The sequence below is a fragment of the Drosophila subobscura genome, chromosome O (assembly GCF_008121235.1).
Source record: "Drosophila subobscura isolate 14011-0131.10 chromosome O, UCBerk_Dsub_1.0, whole genome shotgun sequence".
NCBI classification, from domain to species: Eukaryota; Metazoa; Arthropoda; class Insecta; order Diptera; family Drosophilidae; genus Drosophila; species Drosophila subobscura.
The window spans coordinates 22,140,017-22,155,618 of NC_048533.1; the positions used below are offsets into that span (position 1 = coordinate 22,140,017).

Genomic DNA, 15,602 nt, shown 5'->3' on the forward strand with positions numbered 1-15,602 from the left:
GCAAACTGCTGACACAAACACTGATCTACAGATAAAACCAGCTAAATATTTGCTAGCTTACGCCTTCGAATCAATCAACAAAGTCAACTGCCAATTGGCTAAGATAAATATGGAATACGTAGGAGTAGTAGAACAATTAATCAAATATTGTTTTCCTTTGTGTGGCAGCAGCAGCAGCACAGCACTCACGTGCCTGCAATCAGCTACCGGCACTTGCGACTCGAACTAGAACAGAGATCGTTGTCTAACCACAAAGTAGTTACACCCTCCAAGCATCGCTTTGCATGCACGGAACGTACCAATAACTCAATTATTAAGCCATCATCAAGATACAATTCAAACGGAGGCGATTTTACGATCGATCTGGTAATAAGTGTGCATATTCTCCCTGCCTTGCATATGCTTAAAAAGCCATTAAAAGAGGCGCTTAAATCAGGCGCATACAAATTAGGCCAGCGGCAGCGTGTTCTCTCCACCTTCTAGTTATGCATAGATTCGGCGCACCCGCAACCAGGCCAGGCCAGACCAGACCAGGCCAGACCAGGCCGTGCCAGGCATCCTCAATACGCGCTACAGTTTTATCAATTAAAAAACACCTACGCGAAGCGTCTGTTTGTGGTGCTCCGTATGGAATACTCTATCAGCTGGCTGATATGTATAGTGCTGGCGTCATGCTGTGCTGTTTGCCCCGGACATGTCCAAAATGTCAGAGGGGAGGTTTATTTTTGGCCAGAAATCGCATTCCCCTGTCCACACGGGGGCTTAAAAATAGAAAAATAGAAAAACGTTCCAGGTAAACCACACCATTGGCTATCAGTTATAATTGATTAGCGGGAGGGACGCTGTCGGATAGGGTTTTGTTACAATTGATTCCCCTGAGGCCTTATCTGAGTGTTTTTCGGCTTATCTGATGGCCACATCTTGTGGCATACTTTGGCGGGCAGCGCCTAAAAGTCACAACGAAACGTACAAAAAATGTTTATTTAATGAATAATTTAAATAAGGGGGGGACGCATTAACAAATTAGAAATGCAACAAAATAGTGGTTAAGGAACCGCTAATAAATGGCAGATTTTAGAACTGAAAATTCCAACTTTGGCAAAACAGTTTTGGTCTCGAATTTGAACAAAAAATCAGTCGAAATAAAGTCTAAGAAGCGTTTGGTCTGAGCTAAGAACTATAAACTACTATTCGACATGTTTTTGTTTGCACTTAAGGTCAATGTTGTATGTAAATATATAAAAGATTTTCACTTAGTTCCAAGCAAGTCCCAAGATTCATTACATATTGACTTTTTCACTTTGTTGTGGGGTTTTCTTTTTTGGTAGATTCCACTCTTCACCCGCCAGCTGCTTTGTGTAGGTATAAATATAGAAAAAGGTACAAATTTTGCCGGCTGTACTGAGTTGTGATGTGTTCCATGTGATGCATGTTTGCGGTTTGTCTTTGTTTAATCCTCTTTCTGCTCCTTGGCGGACAGGAAGAGCTTCTGGCACGTGTAGGTCAGAGAGTCTATAAAAGCCCGTAAAAATGTTATACACATGAGAATAAAATATGGAGAAAGAGAACCACAACTCACCAATCGTGCGCTCCAGCCATTTCGGTTTATTCTGCCACACGACTCCCACATAGTAGAATGGTATGCCAATTAGGGTGATTAATACACCCATGCCGACCTCATCGGGCGCCACATAAATGGGCACGACCACTAGGAAGGCGCACACTACAACAAACACAGCGGGTATCCACAAAGAGACCTGTCCATACACACCAAGCAATAGATTATACAATATTTATGTCTCCACGCTGCCGGCTAAACTCACTTTAATTGGCCTCTCCATGCAGGGGCGCGTGTAGCGGAAGTACAGGACAGCGGACACCGAGAGCATGATAAAGAACGATTCCACAATGCTGCTGTAGGTGATCAGCACATAAACATCGCTCACCACCAGCATCAGAATGGAGAGAAAACACTACAAATGGCAGGGGGAGAACAGAACCAATTACAAGGCAATTCCAATACATCTTTTGTGCGTCAATTTTCGACTCACCAGAAAAACCAGCGATGGCAGCGGCGTGTAGCTCTTCACGCTGATGTGGGACAGAATTGCCGGCATATGCCCATTGCGGGCGCCCACGAAGCACATGCGCGACGAGGTCATAATGTGCACTGAGAGGCCGCCAAAGGCCGAGATGGCCACCATGATGGGTATGATCAAAGAAAATCCACCGAGAATTTTATCGCCAAAGGTCTGCGAATGAGCAAAGAGAAAAAGTTTGTTTGATATTCCGCACTGGATTGGCTGCAGACAATTGGTTAGGTGATGCTCACCACAGCGATGGCATTGGAGGCCAGCATCTCGGACTGGGTGAGCACCGCCAGATAGGCCATATTGGCCAGCACATAGATGCCAGTGACCAGAGGCAGGGAGATGTAGATGGCACGCGGCAGATTGCGGTACGGGTCGCGCAGCTCCTCCGTCATGAAGTTCAAGTAGTTCCAGCCGGCATACGAGAAGATGCCCGAGTAGAAGGCCAGCGACAGCTTGCCGGGATCAGTCTCAGTGTTCTCGAAGGGCTTATCAAAGTTCTCCATGTTGCCCATGAGCATCCACACCAGGCCCACGACGATTATCAGCACGAGAGCGGCAATCTTGGTGAACATGATGATGTTCTGCATCTTCGTTGTGACTTTCATGTAGTACGAATTGAGGTAGGTGAGGAAGCATATGGTCACAGCGGCCAGCAGCTGCAGGGCAATCTTCGGTATCTGGCAGGGGCTATCGAAGAAGGGTTCCAGCACATAGGAGGCAAACGTCAGTCCCATAATGGCATTTGTTGTGGGTCTGCAGAAGAAGAAACGATAAGAAAAACAATTGAATCAATGGAAAGTTTACTCCGAATGAAATTCGAGATTATCTCTCGCGCTCTCTATTGTCACAGACTTTAATGCAAACGAGTGTTGGTTGTGTGGCCTTATCGGCGATTCCAAATAGCAAAAATATCAAATCGTAAAACAGTTAATGCAACACACAGACATGTGCTATCAATGGGTCCCCCCAATAAATCCATTTGTGATGTTTTTCGATGTGTAGGTGCGCCGTGCCGGTGATAGATTACAGGTGATAATGAATGTGTTTCACTTTTCATGAATTCACGGGCTTAACCTTGACAGACAGCACGCACAGACTACAACAAACTACAACTGGTTGTTGTTGCCACAACCGATCCGAACCCGTGCCGTCTAATCTGTGTGTTCCAGCGTTCCAGCAATTAAGTAATTGACCCCAGAGCTGAAATGAATCTAATTAAAGCAGAGTGACACTCACACAAATATCATCATTGCATCCCAGAGATATAGGAAAGCCGGCAGCGATCCGTAGGCCTCGAAGATGTACGCGTAATCACCGCCCGACTTGGGTATGGCAGTGCCCAGCTCCGCGTAGCACAGGGCACCAATCATGGACAGCAGGCCGCACAGCACCCAAATGATGAGCGAAGCGCCCACGGACTCCACCTCGCGTAGCACGCCCTTGGGGGAGACGAAGATGCCAGAGCCAAAGATAATGCCGAGGATGATGGCCACACCCTCCAGCAGGCCCAGCTGTTTCTTCATCACCACGCGACTGTTGTCCGACTCGGCGGAGCCCTCGCGTGGCTGATCCTTGGCGGCAGCAGCGACTATGCTGGGCGGATTATCTGAGTTGGGGGTGAGCAGCACCATTTCGCTGGTGGGCGACTGCAACTCGTTGGAAGGCATGATGGAGGAGGTTGGTGAGGATGTCCGCGGCCGACGGCAAACGCTATCTACGCACGCGACTGTCGACGGTCAAAGCAGAAATGGACTTCTACGGCGCCTCCGCTGACAGTGTCCAGCTAATTGATTAAGCGCCGCAACTGTTGTGTCTGTGTGTGTGTGTGTTGTATATAAGGGCCTCTATATACGAGTGGGTGTGTGTGTTTGTGTGTGTGTTCTGCTTCAATTGTCGTTGGCGGCTCTTATCATTCATTTACTCTCACTCTCGCCCTCTGCTTCATATTCTGCCTTATCTGCCGGTTAGCGAACTTTGTTTTGCTCTGCGCTTCGTGTTTGTTGCTTTCTCGCTTGCACTTCGAGGGGCTCAACGCTGCCGCGTTATTGGCATATGCAAAATCCCACAAAATTTGAACTTGTTCAGATGAAACGTATTCAATGGACTAATTGCTAATTATCCAATGTCGTTTTAACCATGTAATTATGTAAGTTTAGTGTAAATCAATTAAATTAGGACACTTTTTTGCTGAGTTTTTTAACCCCACGTTTTCAGGCATTTCGACAGTGTGACCAAATGGCGGTAGAATACAAAATACCAAAGATTCGGCGGGACATGGAACTGGGTGTTTTATTATAAAACTATTTTTTTTACAATTCTCTCCCGTCTTTTCCTTCTTTTTACATTTTTCCCCTTTTCGTTTTACATTATTTGTTGTGTGTCTACTTTTTGTCCTTTGCCTGGAGTTTGGAGTGAATCATGTCCTTGAACTGGGACAGTATCTTGTTCTCGCGCTTCTGACGTTCCTCCTTGCTGAACATGGCCAGGGCGCGCTTCTCGTCCGCGGAGTACAACTGATTTTCCTTGCGGATACGCACAGCCTCCATGCGACGGTGACGACTGCCGCTCATCACATAGCCCACGGACTCAAAGTTGGCAATCTCGTCGGATGTGAGTCCAATCTCACCACGACGCGGAATGCGCTTGCCATCGGCTATGTAGGCGGCCATGGCAGCTCCTTCTCCCGGCAGCAGGGCGCGTCCGAAATCCTTTTGATTCAAGCTGCCAGATGGGCGCAGAGATGGGCCCACATCATCGTCGTTGTTACCGCCATCCTTGGAGCGTGATTTGACACCGCCGGACGAAGACTTTTTCGACTTCTCTGCCTTGTCAGACTTGCGCTTCTTCTTTTTGCCCTTTTTGTCTTTCTTGGAGGCCGAGGCTTTTTTCTTTTTTGGTTTCTTAATGCCCTCGGCCGTCTTCTCCAGCCACACGTCCTCGTCCTCGCTTTCCGAGCTTGAGCTGTCGCTGGAGGAGCTGTCGTCGCTGGAATCGCTGCTCCCAGAACTGGATGATGATTCGGAGGAACTTGAATCCTTCTTGCTCTTTCTCTTCTTCGACTTTTTGGATTTCTTCTTTGATTTCTTATCATTTTTCTTTCCCTTGCCCTTCTTTTTCTTCTTTTTCTTGGGTCCCACGTAGGAGCCCTTCACCAGCTTCACATCGTCTAGCTCGTCGCGGGTCGGGCTCTTGGCCCACACATCTGGCACGCCCTCTTCCCCAATGCGCACACGTTGCTCGCGACGTGCGTCGATGGCTCTGATGTCATTATAGATGGGCACACCGCGGCCCTTGTAGTGGGAGGAACGGGTAGATGGCTCCGCAGGATCGTCCATGAAGGTGCCTCCAGCAACCCAACCTTTAAAGGGATTTTTGCTCTTATCGTTATAGTCCTTGAAGCGGTCATTGGGCCAGCGATCCACGGGCTTGGCCGGTTTCTTCTTTGTCGTGTGACTGTCGCTGCTGCTGCTGCTGCCGCTTTCCTCACTGCTGCTGCCACTCGAGGAGCTGCTGGACGATAGAGAACGGGAACGGGAGCGACGACGCTGTGCTGCTGATACTTTCTCCCGGGAGCGGCGACGCTCGCGTTCATTTTTTCGACCTGTCTGTGGCGATCGCGAATTGCGGCGAGGTCTGTCCCTCTCCCTCTCCCTGGAGAGTAATGGCGAGCGGTGGCGATCCTGCTTGCTGCTCACTCGTCTGTCGGAGCGGGAGCGTGCCTGGGACACGGATCTGCTCTTGCGTAGTGGCGACCGGCGGCGCTCCGGCTTGTTGCTCACATTTCTGTCCGAGCGAGAGTGTTCCTCACGCCTCTCGCGACGCCTTTGTGGGCTGCGACTTCTGGTGCGCGAGCGCATTACAATTTGCTGTTAGTTTCAAATCGAATTCTAATTTCAAAAGAAAATGCAAATATTTTTTATTTTGACGGGCGCAAAATTTAATAGTGATGTTAAACGATTGATATATTAATATATCGATATGGCTATCGCTGCAAAGATTTACGTCAAAACACTATCGGTATTTTTGTGCGATAATTTGAGCGAATTTTAATCATATTCGGTACAATGAACAACTCTAATTAAATTCCACACTTCTGAGGTTTGGTTTTCATTCTGCTGCAATAAAAATTGATTACATTTAATGAAATACTCATTTCACACACTCACCAATGCCCACAGCGCTGTCTGGCTCACTTCCAACACAAAACGACGCTGTGCATCGAAACAATTTGCCTTTAAAACTTTTATAAAAGTCTCCACATTTTCGGATAATAAATTCTTTAAAAGAAAACAATTTATATGAAGAAACTGCAGATTTGTACACTCTCTGAGAGCATCTAGTAAATTATGGGCAGTAAAGGGGTGGTGTTCATCATACGCGATGGTTATAACCAGGCGTTCCAGTGTCGTTGCATATTTTACAATAAAATTAATAATTTTAACGGAATTATGATATTCATTTAAAATCAAAGATAGTTGCTTGAGGTTCGGACAGCGTGGCAAGTCGGAGTAAATTTTGCTATACGAAACTTGAAGTGTTTCCAATTCAGGATACAGAAAATCCTCTTCCTGGGTGAGCTTGCAATAGGTAAGTTTCAGGCAGCGAAGTTTCTTTAAATGGGAACATATTTTAAGCATGTCTGTCAAGTAATCAAATGGAGCAACATCCAAGTCTTCCAAGTGAATCAATCGCCGTAAATTTTGAGCTGAAACATCAGAAACATTTAAATGTTACTTCTCGATAAGTTATGAAAACTCTTACACTGAACATTGGAGAGGTCAAATAAAGTCAATACTCTGCAGTTTGGGTTAAAGTACTGCAACATATCCGGTTCGCGATAATCGCCATTTACCAGATAAATGGATGATAGGCTTTTTATGCTTAAAATCCCTTTGCAAGCGTTGAACATTTGATGTCTAATCTCCAGTGTAGCAGATTCTACGTTGGTGCAATATTTTGTTATTAGTTCAGCCGTTTTCTCCGTGAGTTCCTCACTTATATCAATTTTGTAAATATTGGAGCCGCATAATGGCAGAATAACACTCAATTCGTAGCCTGTGTACAGGTAGCAAGAAAGTCTCTTATATTTGGCTTCACTGTGGTAAACAAAAGCACTGCCAAGAGTTTGGTTGACTTGCGCCAGTTGCAGTTTGTCTTCGGCACTGAGGTAGCCAAAGACTTTAAGAATGATCTCAAGTGGCAAATTTGAAAGCATTTTACAGTTTAAATGCGGACACGTTCTGCACAGTAATTAACAATTCTTGTAGTTTAATAATCTATTAAACAACTGCACTTTATCTTATCTTGACTGCCAATTTTGTTTTGAATTGTTGCATATCGAAAATGAATCATCGAAATGCCAATCGATAGTACAATCGCTCTCACAGCTGATCACGAATCTGAAGAAAATTGTTTTGCGAAATAGTCCCATTTGTTTATGCAAAAAATGCACTAATTATTAATCAAACTAGGAGCACATAAACCTCCGCAATGGTGCGGATAACATGGCGTGGCAACTCCACGCAGGAGCTGCTGTAAGTCGCATCTTCCACGTGCTAGAGGCATTGAATCGTTGCTAATATTTTTGTTATTGTTTTAGCTCGTCGTGCCGGCTGCGTTGGTCCTACATGAAGCACTGCTGGCACTCGCTCACCTTTAATGCTCATATGAACAGCTCCTATGCCTCGGACGTGTGCATGACACCCATCTTTTGGGTTGTGGACAACTACACCCACTGCCTGGGACCGGTATTTATTTAGGGATTTCTAGCACCGCCAATAATTATGCTCATGCAGCTTCCACTTTCAGTTCTTTGTGATCGGAGTGGCTTGTCTGACCACGGCCGTTGTCAGCATAGCCTACTGGATTGGTTTTCCCTTCTGGTTGGCCAAGGGCCAGCTGGCCTTGGCATTTGTTCTAATTGTCGGCAATTGGCTGCTCCTGAATGTCATTTTCCACTATATAATGGCTGTGATCACACTGCCCGGCCATCCGCCTGAGAATGTATTGCTGGTGGAGGCGGTCACCATGTGCGGCAAGTGTGTGACCCCAAAACCGCCACGCACTCATCACTGTTCGGTGTGCAATCGTTGTGTGCTGAAAATGGATCATCACTGTCGTAGGTATTTCAACCTTAAGCCAGCCCCCTGATCTCTTTGAGTTTGTTTTGTCCACACAGCCTGGCTAAACAATTGTGTGGGATATGGCAATCATCGCTACTTCTTCCTCTACATGCTGTACACCACGCTGGGCTGCCTGTTTCTCATTCTGTTTGGTCTGGAAATTGGCTATAAATATCTTTGGCTTGATCACGGAGAAAATTGGACCGAGCTGGAGCCGCTAGTGGGTCAACCAGTGAAGTTTAATCTCAGTGGACACATAATTCCAGTGGTAAATCCATTAACAAATCGTAGCGTGAATATTTTAAGCTATTTATTCAATGCACTGCAGACACATCCCCATGAGTACGATGAGTTTGATCTGCCCCCGGCTGTGCACAATCTGCCCACGCCAGTCTTGGACACAGATGCTCCATCGCCGGGCAGGCGCAGGGCACTGTGGTTCATGGCCTTCACCAATGTGGCTGTGGTCATAGCCTTGGGCACACTCTGCAGCTGGCATGCGAAATTGATTACACGCGGCGAGACCAGCGTGGAGTCGCACATCAACGAAGCTGAGCGCAAACGTTTACTCAAAGAGCAACGCATTTACATAAACCCATACAATTTCGGTGCCAAAAAGAACTGGAAAATATTCTTAGGCCTTGTGCGTGGCAGGTGAGAGAAGAGAATCGTTGCGTGTGTGTGTGCACGATTTATTTTCGGTGCATTTGCAGATCCTTTTGGCGTACTGTGCTGTTGCCTTCATGGCACAAGCCCGAGGGCACTGGCCTCAGCTTTCACACGGTGCACGATGTCGCCTTAGTGGATGAGTGGCCCTAGGCCAAAAAAACAAAGTCCATTTAGTGGCATTCCTCAGCCTAAGTTTAATGTTTTTAGCATGCAAAGAATTGTGTTCCGTCTTCAGCTTTAGTCTAGCTTTATAGATAATTAATTAATTCCAAAGTGAACCTAATTATATTAAGTGATAGCAAGTGTAGATTATTTTTGTTTCCATAACGACTAAGAGCACAGACGCTTCAGTTGCACAGCTGTCCAATAAATGACGAGATTCCAAGCAAACAAAACCTGTTGTTGCCACGGGCAGCCCCTGCCCCCTGTGCGCCGGGTTTTGTCAATAACTTTAGCGCAGCGAAGCACAAAGCTGCAGCATGTCGAAGGCTTCCGGTTCTGAAGAGGAGCCGCTGGTGCCAGATGATTTCGATGATGATTTCTACCGCGAACTGGGCGAGAAGATACCAGAGGTGAGGTCTCAATGTTTACCCAGATATAAACTCAATTTGAATCCCCTTTAATCCACAGGCAACCAAGGCACTGCGGCAAAAGGACACGCCCAATAATGCTGACAATGTGCAGAGGCTGCTCATCTGTGGCACACGCTACAAGAATGATCTACGCCTGGAGCGGGAGCGCGCGCAGGAGCTGCAAAAGTCAATTGAGACGCTCGAGGGGCGTCTGGAGAATGCCGCGCGTGTGAGTAAAATGGACATGGCCACCATCGAGGAGCTGCGTGGGGTCATAGGTGAGTGGGAGGCAGTGTAGCCACAAAGGAGCTTTACAACCCTTTATTTAGAGGGCGCTTGGAAGCAGAAGGATGCCGCTCAGATCCGCGAACAATCCGCACAGGATGAGGTGCTGAGTTTGCGCGAGAAACTAGACGAATCCGAGCAAATGGTGGCACATCTGAATGAGAAGCGTTTGGCCATGAGCAAGCGAGATGATGGCAAGGAACGGGAGCGACTCACCGCCGAAATAAACGAACTGAACAAGCGCCTGCAGATGCAGCGCTCCTGCACGGCCGAGCTGGATAACACCATAGAGGGGCTGGAGGCGAAGAACAAGGAATTGGTCAAGCTGCTGGATGTGAGTTTACTTTCTGCCTGGTCTTATCAGTCTCAGCAGCTGCTCTTCCCTTAGGAAACCTCCACCGATGCCTGCAATCTGAAGCGCAAGAGCGATGCTCTGGCCAAGGAGCTGGCCACCATGAAGAGCGACGAGACCAAATACCAGGAACAAATCTCGCACATGAAGTCCGCCAATGAGCATCTGACCAAGGTCAAGGTCCGTCAGAATCTGCAGATTCTCTCGCTGAAGACAAACCTCGAACACCTGAATACCCAGCACAATGCGACGAGCAATAAGCTGGCCAAACTCACCGTGGATCTGGAGTACACGGTGCAGGAGCGCGACAAGAACAAGCGGGCGCTGAATCAGCGCATCAATCTGCTAAAGGTGCGCGAGGATGAGCTGATCAAAGTGCGGCAGGACAATGGCAAGCTGGCCAAGTCGCAGGAAACAATTGCACGCAAATACGCTGGGCTGGATGAGGCCAAGCGGGAGGTGGAAGAAGAGAATATACGGCTGAAGTAAGAGTTTGTTTCTTGGCAGATAAAAATCCACCTAAAACCTTCTCTTGCTATGCAGAACACAGCTGGGCACGCAGGACAAGGAGCTGGAGTCGATGCGTCGCGTGGTGCATCACTTTGAGAAGAACAACGAGAACTTGACCAAGGAGCGGGACATCTTGCGCAGGGACCTGCAGGCGGAGCATCAGCAGCTGGAGCAGGTGAGCGCGCAGCACCAGGAGTCACAGCATGAGGTGCGCGCCCTCACGGACACCATCAGCAGCATGGACATCAGGCTGAAGAAACTCAATGAGGATGCCAACAAGTTGAAGAAGGAGAAGACCAAGAAGCTGGATGAGATACAGCACTGGATTGACAAGCTCGATGCGCTGCAGAGTAAGTTTAGGACTGAACTCTGCTGTTCTGTTTCTACTAAGAGTTTCCTCTCCATCCACAGATGAAATGCGCTTAAAGGAGAACTACGAAATCGAGCTGAAGCGCACCATCAGCGACCTGGAGGCCAAGTGCTCCAAGTTTCAGCAGCAGCACGATGTTCTGGCCAACGAGCGGCAGAGTTTGCAGCGAAATCTCCAACTGGCCGACGATGAACGCCAGAAGCTGCGCGACCAGCTGGTCAATCTGCAGTCGCACATCGAGAAGCTCAAGGGCAAGATCTCCTATCGGGATGGAGAGCTGAACAAGCTGCAGCTGCAGATCGATCGCATGGAGAAGGAGCGCCGAATGCTGCGCAACGAGGTGCGACAGGCGCAGCTGGGGCAGCAGCACACCAAGGCCGAGCTGCTGGACAAGCGCAAGGAGAACGATCGCCATGCCAAGTCGCTGCAGGAGGACGAGCAGCGCTTGGCGCGACTGCGCAAGGACGTGGACAACCTCATGAACGAGAAGAATGCCATCAGTGCGGCGCTGACCAAGCGCAACGAGGAGTACGATCGACTGAAGCACACGCTGGAGAATCTGCAGACAGTCTACGACCAAACGGAGCGCCAGTGCAGTCAGTGCCAGGACGACATGCGGCTGATGGGCGTGGAGATCAAGAATCTGCGCACCGAACGCGATGTGCTGCGTGCCGATCGCGAGAGTGCCGCCGATCTGCGGCAGGAGCTGCTGCAAATGCATCGCATGCTCAACCAGGAGCGCATCAAGGCGCGTGCGCTGCAGGACGAAATGGTCACGCCCATGAATGTGCACCGCTGGCGTCTGCTCAGCGGCAAGGATCCCGAGAAGATGGATCTGCTCGAGCGCATACGCATCCTACGCAAGCAGCTGTTGTCCCAAAATGTGGCCGCGCTGGAGCATGAGCGTGCCCTCAACGAGGCGCAGCAGCTGTATGCGGCGCTGAAAGAGTTTATGCTGAAGCTGCCCAGCCACAAGGTGCGAGCGGAGCTGAACAGCGTTAAGGTAAGTAGGGTAACTTCACTCCACTTCGTTTGCCAATCATTGTTCCCCTTTCAGGCCTCCCTTTCAGCCAAGGAGCGCAAGCTGCGGGTGCTCAAGGCAGAGCTGACTGTCAAGGAGGCGGACGAGAAGTCCCATGTCGTGAAGCTGGAGGAAATGCGCATGAATCTGGCGCTGACCAAGACCCAGCTGCTGGAGGAGAAGAAACGCAAGCAAAAGCTGCTGGAGGAACGGCAACTCCTCGAGCAAATGCAGGCCCACTGCTACTCGGCACCCCCGCAGCTGCCACGTACCCTCGGAGCGGGCTTCAAGATGGTCACCACATTGCTTTAATGGAGAGCACAAATAAAACCTCAGCTACTCAGGCACTCTGACTCACTTTCCTCTTCTTGCAGAAGCCATAGCCGGAGGCGGAGGAGTTCTCGTGGTAATACTGCTCCGTGTACTTGTCCAAGCGCCGCTTGTGCTCCGCTGCAATGTTTGCCTCACTCTGGTTGGGCTGCTGTTGCCTCTGGCACTCCTTGAGCAGACAGTCGCGACTCTTCAGATCAATCTCGTTGATGATCAGCTCGGCCTTGAAGGCGCGCAGCTTGTTCTGCTGCCTTCGATTGATGCGCTGCTGCGTGGAGAGCTTCTCCCGTACACTGGGATCGGGCAGATGCTTGATGCGCGCCTTGAGCGTGTCGTACAGCCGCACCGAATTCTGCAGCTGCTTGGACATATTCTGCAGCTGCACATTGAGGCGAATGTTGCGCTTGAGCAGCGCCTGGATCTTGCGTATGAGCTCGTAGCGGCGGGGATCCTTGCCGATCATCACGCGCCAGCGATGGATGCGCAGCGGAATGGCCATTTCCGCTGTGCAGGCCGAGATGCGCAGACGCTCCTGCAGCAGCTGCCGCTCCAGTCGCACCACATCCTGGCGCATGGTGGCCCTGTTGCCCACCTCCCGCTGCATGCACTGGTGGGACATGCGCACGTTGACGATCTCCATTTTGAGCAGACGAATGTCCTCCAGCCGCTGATTGTACTGCGATGTGCCTCGGTCGAGGGCCGTCTGCATGATGGCCTCCTTCTCGCGCAGCAGCCGCACCTCGTCGTTGCGTCGCACCATCTGCAGACCCACGAGGCTCTTCTCCTTGGACACCTCCTCCAGCGTGCAGGAGATCTGCTTGAAGCGCTTCTCATCCTCATCGATCGTGTGCTGTGACTGCTCGAAACGGATCTTCATCTCGCGCAGATCATCGCGCGTGCTGGCCAGCAGCCGCTCCTTTGCGTGGATCTCGTTCTGCTTCTGCTTGATGGTGCTGTTCAGCTGATCAATGTCCTTGTGCAGCGCGGAGATGTCCTTCTCGTTCATGGCCACCGTGCTGGATAGCTGATTGATCTGATGCGTCAGCCGGGTCACAGTGCTCTGCAATATCTGACGATCGCGCGAGCACAGATCCATCGTTTTGAGCAGCATCACACGCTCCGAGTGTGCAATCTCCATTTGCTTCTTGGCATTCATGAAGTCCTGATGCTTGCGCTGCAGCTCCTCCTGGATCAGCTCCAGTCGCTCGGTTTTGATCTGCAGTGACTCTAAGGGAGGAAAATTACGCAATCATCATCAGCAATCACACATCTCTGTCTCACCTTCTATTTTCTCGATCTTCTTGTGCGCTTCATTGAGCTCCACAGCGACTTCTCGCTTCTCCCTGGCAATCCTCTGCACGTCTAGCTCCTTCTCGTCCAGCTTCTTGTTGACCCGCGTGAGATCCACGTTCACATCTTGAATTTGAGTGCGCAGAGCGGCCATGCCATGCCGTAGACCCGCAGCCACATCATTAACACGAACAATCTCCAGTTGCAGCTTACCGCGTGTGCGCACGATGTCATCCTTCTGGTGTGTGACCTCTTCCAGCTTGACCATGGTCATTGCCTGCTTCTTCTCCAGAGCTTTGATCTCGTTGCTGCAGAGAGAGGAAGAATCATTGGGGAGGCATCCTTAATAGAGGTGGAAGACTCACTCCTTAACTATAATCTGATCACTCAAGTCGGAGTTCTTTTTGGACAGCTGAATGAAGCGACGTTCCAGCAGCACCGCATCATCGACTTTCTTCTTCAGTTCGCGATCAATGTTGCGCCGATAGGCCTCCAAATCGTCGTTGTCCCGACGCAGCGCACTGTTCATGTCCTCGGAGATCTTGAGGTTCAACACCAATCGATTTTTTTCCTCCTGCTTGTGATGGAATGTCCTGGACACGGTGTAGTTTTCGCGGGAGAGATGCTCATTGGCCAGCTTGAGTCTCTCGTTCATGGCCATCACTTCGAGCTTTTCCTTTTCGCTCAGCTGCAATGCGCGTAGACTCTGCTGGGCTGCATCCAGCTCCTTGCGCATTAACATGACTCTCTCCTCGTAGATCTCGATGTCCTTGCGATGCTTGTGCTGCGCCTTGTAGCCCTCGGCCTCCAGCACCTTGAGGCGCATCTGCTGCCCAGAGATGGTCTCGCGCAGCGACTGAATTACCGAGTCCAGTGTCTCCGAGTAGATGCGATTCAGCTCCAGTCGCTTCTGATAGTCTTTCAGCTCCCCAGCCACACGATCGCGTTCCCTGTAGACCATGCCACGTATGCGCGTCTCCTGCCTGCAAAACGAACAATGAGAATCTTTAGGAGACAGCAAACTCTTCTTGGATATGCAAGGGCTAAACCTACTGACTGATATGATCATCCTGCGTGTCGCTCTTTGTGTGCCGTGGCCCACTCTTTGCCAGCGTCAACAGTTGGCCCTGCATGAGCGCCTCCCGATGCTTCACCGCGTCTGTGGTGCGCCAGGAGTCGGTCAGAGCCTCACGCAGCTTCTCCATCATCGACTCCGAGATGGCCGTTGCCTTCAGGGCCAGATCCAGCTTCTCGTCTGCATTCGCCACCTTCTGCCGCATGACCACGCCGCTTTCCACCTCACTGGCATACCGGGCATGGATGCGGTGCAGAATATCCACATATTGCTTGATCTTGCCCGCCACAAAGTTATCTCGTGTGGACAGATGCTGCACCAGCTGATAGGATGTGCTAAAGAAGTCCTCATTCAGGTCTTCCAGGAGATCGATCTGTGCGACGTCCACATTGTCCGCAAACAGTTCTTCCAATGGCAACTCGGGCTCCACTAGGGCTTCTTTGGTAGCTCGAGGTCGAGAACCGCTGCGCTTTCGGGCGGACATTTTTGTGTTGGCCAAAGAAATTGCAGAATTCAATGCACAAAAGGTGCAAACGAAACGAAAATGTGTGTGTGGGTGTGTGTAAGTAGGGAAAAAAGAAAACTCCCTGTGCAAAAGGAAACGTGTGGTGTAATGAATGAATTCAAACTGAAATTAATATCAACTACTACATGATGCTGATGTTTGCGGAGAGGCTTACTAGGAGAGCAATTGGAACAAGTTTCGTTTCTCGATAAGTTTCTGAATTAAATATTTTTGTGGAAGATATTTCCTGTTAATCCAAGACTCCCAACTATTATTACACTCGTTGCAAGTACTCGTTACAGATTCTAATTCTAGTGTTCGTTCGGCAAACAACTCTTTTTTGAGTTCAAAATTTTCAGTAACTTTTTATAATATTCAACACAAAACTGAAGTATCTGGTCAATGCGG

At 49.5% G+C, this 15,602-nt stretch overlaps 6 protein-coding genes across 6 annotated transcripts; 2 read left to right on the top strand and 4 right to left on the bottom strand.

Annotated features, from left to right (window-relative positions):
- Nucleotides 1-989: 989 nt before the first annotated feature.
- On the bottom strand, nt 990-4,299 carry LOC117896485 (Y+L amino acid transporter 2). Its single transcript, XM_034804824.1, has 6 exons — nt 3,330-4,299; nt 2,333-2,846; nt 2,052-2,252; nt 1,824-1,973; nt 1,580-1,757; nt 990-1,512 (listed from the first exon to the last, which is right to left on the bottom strand). Exons 1-6 carry the CDS (start codon nt 3,758-3,760, stop codon nt 1,451-1,453), a joined length of 1,536 nt encoding a protein of 511 aa, XP_034660715.1. The 5' UTR covers nt 3,761-4,299; the 3' UTR covers nt 990-1,450.
- A 57-nt stretch (nt 4,300-4,356) lies between these two features.
- LOC117896486 (NKAP family protein CG6066) lies at nt 4,357-6,031 on the bottom strand. The gene has a single exon (XM_034804826.1). The coding sequence runs from the start codon at nt 5,948-5,950 to the stop codon at nt 4,475-4,477; it is 1,476 nt and encodes a 491-aa protein (XP_034660717.1). The 5' UTR covers nt 5,951-6,031; the 3' UTR covers nt 4,357-4,474.
- Nucleotides 6,032-6,247: 216 nt separating this feature from the next.
- LOC117899240 lies at nt 6,248-7,379 on the bottom strand. Its single transcript, XM_034809116.1, has 2 exons — nt 6,855-7,379; nt 6,248-6,798 (listed from the first exon to the last, which is right to left on the bottom strand). The coding sequence occupies exons 1-2, from the start codon at nt 7,306-7,308 to the stop codon at nt 6,248-6,250; spliced, it is 1,005 nt and encodes a 334-aa protein (XP_034665007.1). The 5' UTR covers nt 7,309-7,379.
- Nucleotides 7,380-7,583: 204 nt separating this feature from the next.
- LOC117896982 (palmitoyltransferase ZDHHC16) lies at nt 7,584-9,275 on the top strand. Its single transcript, XM_034805537.1, has 6 exons — nt 7,584-7,627; nt 7,693-7,840; nt 7,902-8,211; nt 8,272-8,483; nt 8,544-8,869; nt 8,929-9,275. Exons 1-6 carry the CDS (start codon nt 7,584-7,586, stop codon nt 9,032-9,034), a joined length of 1,146 nt encoding a protein of 381 aa, XP_034661428.1. The 3' UTR covers nt 9,035-9,275.
- A 54-nt stretch (nt 9,276-9,329) lies between these two features.
- LOC117896981 (cilia- and flagella-associated protein 58) lies at nt 9,330-12,338 on the top strand. The gene is made up of 7 exons (XM_034805536.1): nt 9,330-9,456; nt 9,515-9,734; nt 9,786-10,075; nt 10,130-10,578; nt 10,637-10,953; nt 11,015-11,976; nt 12,031-12,338. Exons 1-7 carry the CDS (start codon nt 9,364-9,366, stop codon nt 12,304-12,306), a joined length of 2,607 nt encoding a protein of 868 aa, XP_034661427.1. The 5' UTR covers nt 9,330-9,363; the 3' UTR covers nt 12,307-12,338.
- LOC117899248 (cilia- and flagella-associated protein 58) lies at nt 12,335-15,315 on the bottom strand. Its single transcript, XM_034809128.1, has 4 exons — nt 14,668-15,315; nt 13,980-14,597; nt 13,606-13,922; nt 12,335-13,551 (listed from the first exon to the last, which is right to left on the bottom strand). Exons 1-4 carry the CDS (start codon nt 15,171-15,173, stop codon nt 12,335-12,337), a joined length of 2,658 nt encoding a protein of 885 aa, XP_034665019.1. The 5' UTR covers nt 15,174-15,315.
- Nucleotides 15,316-15,602: the final 287 nt, after the last annotated feature.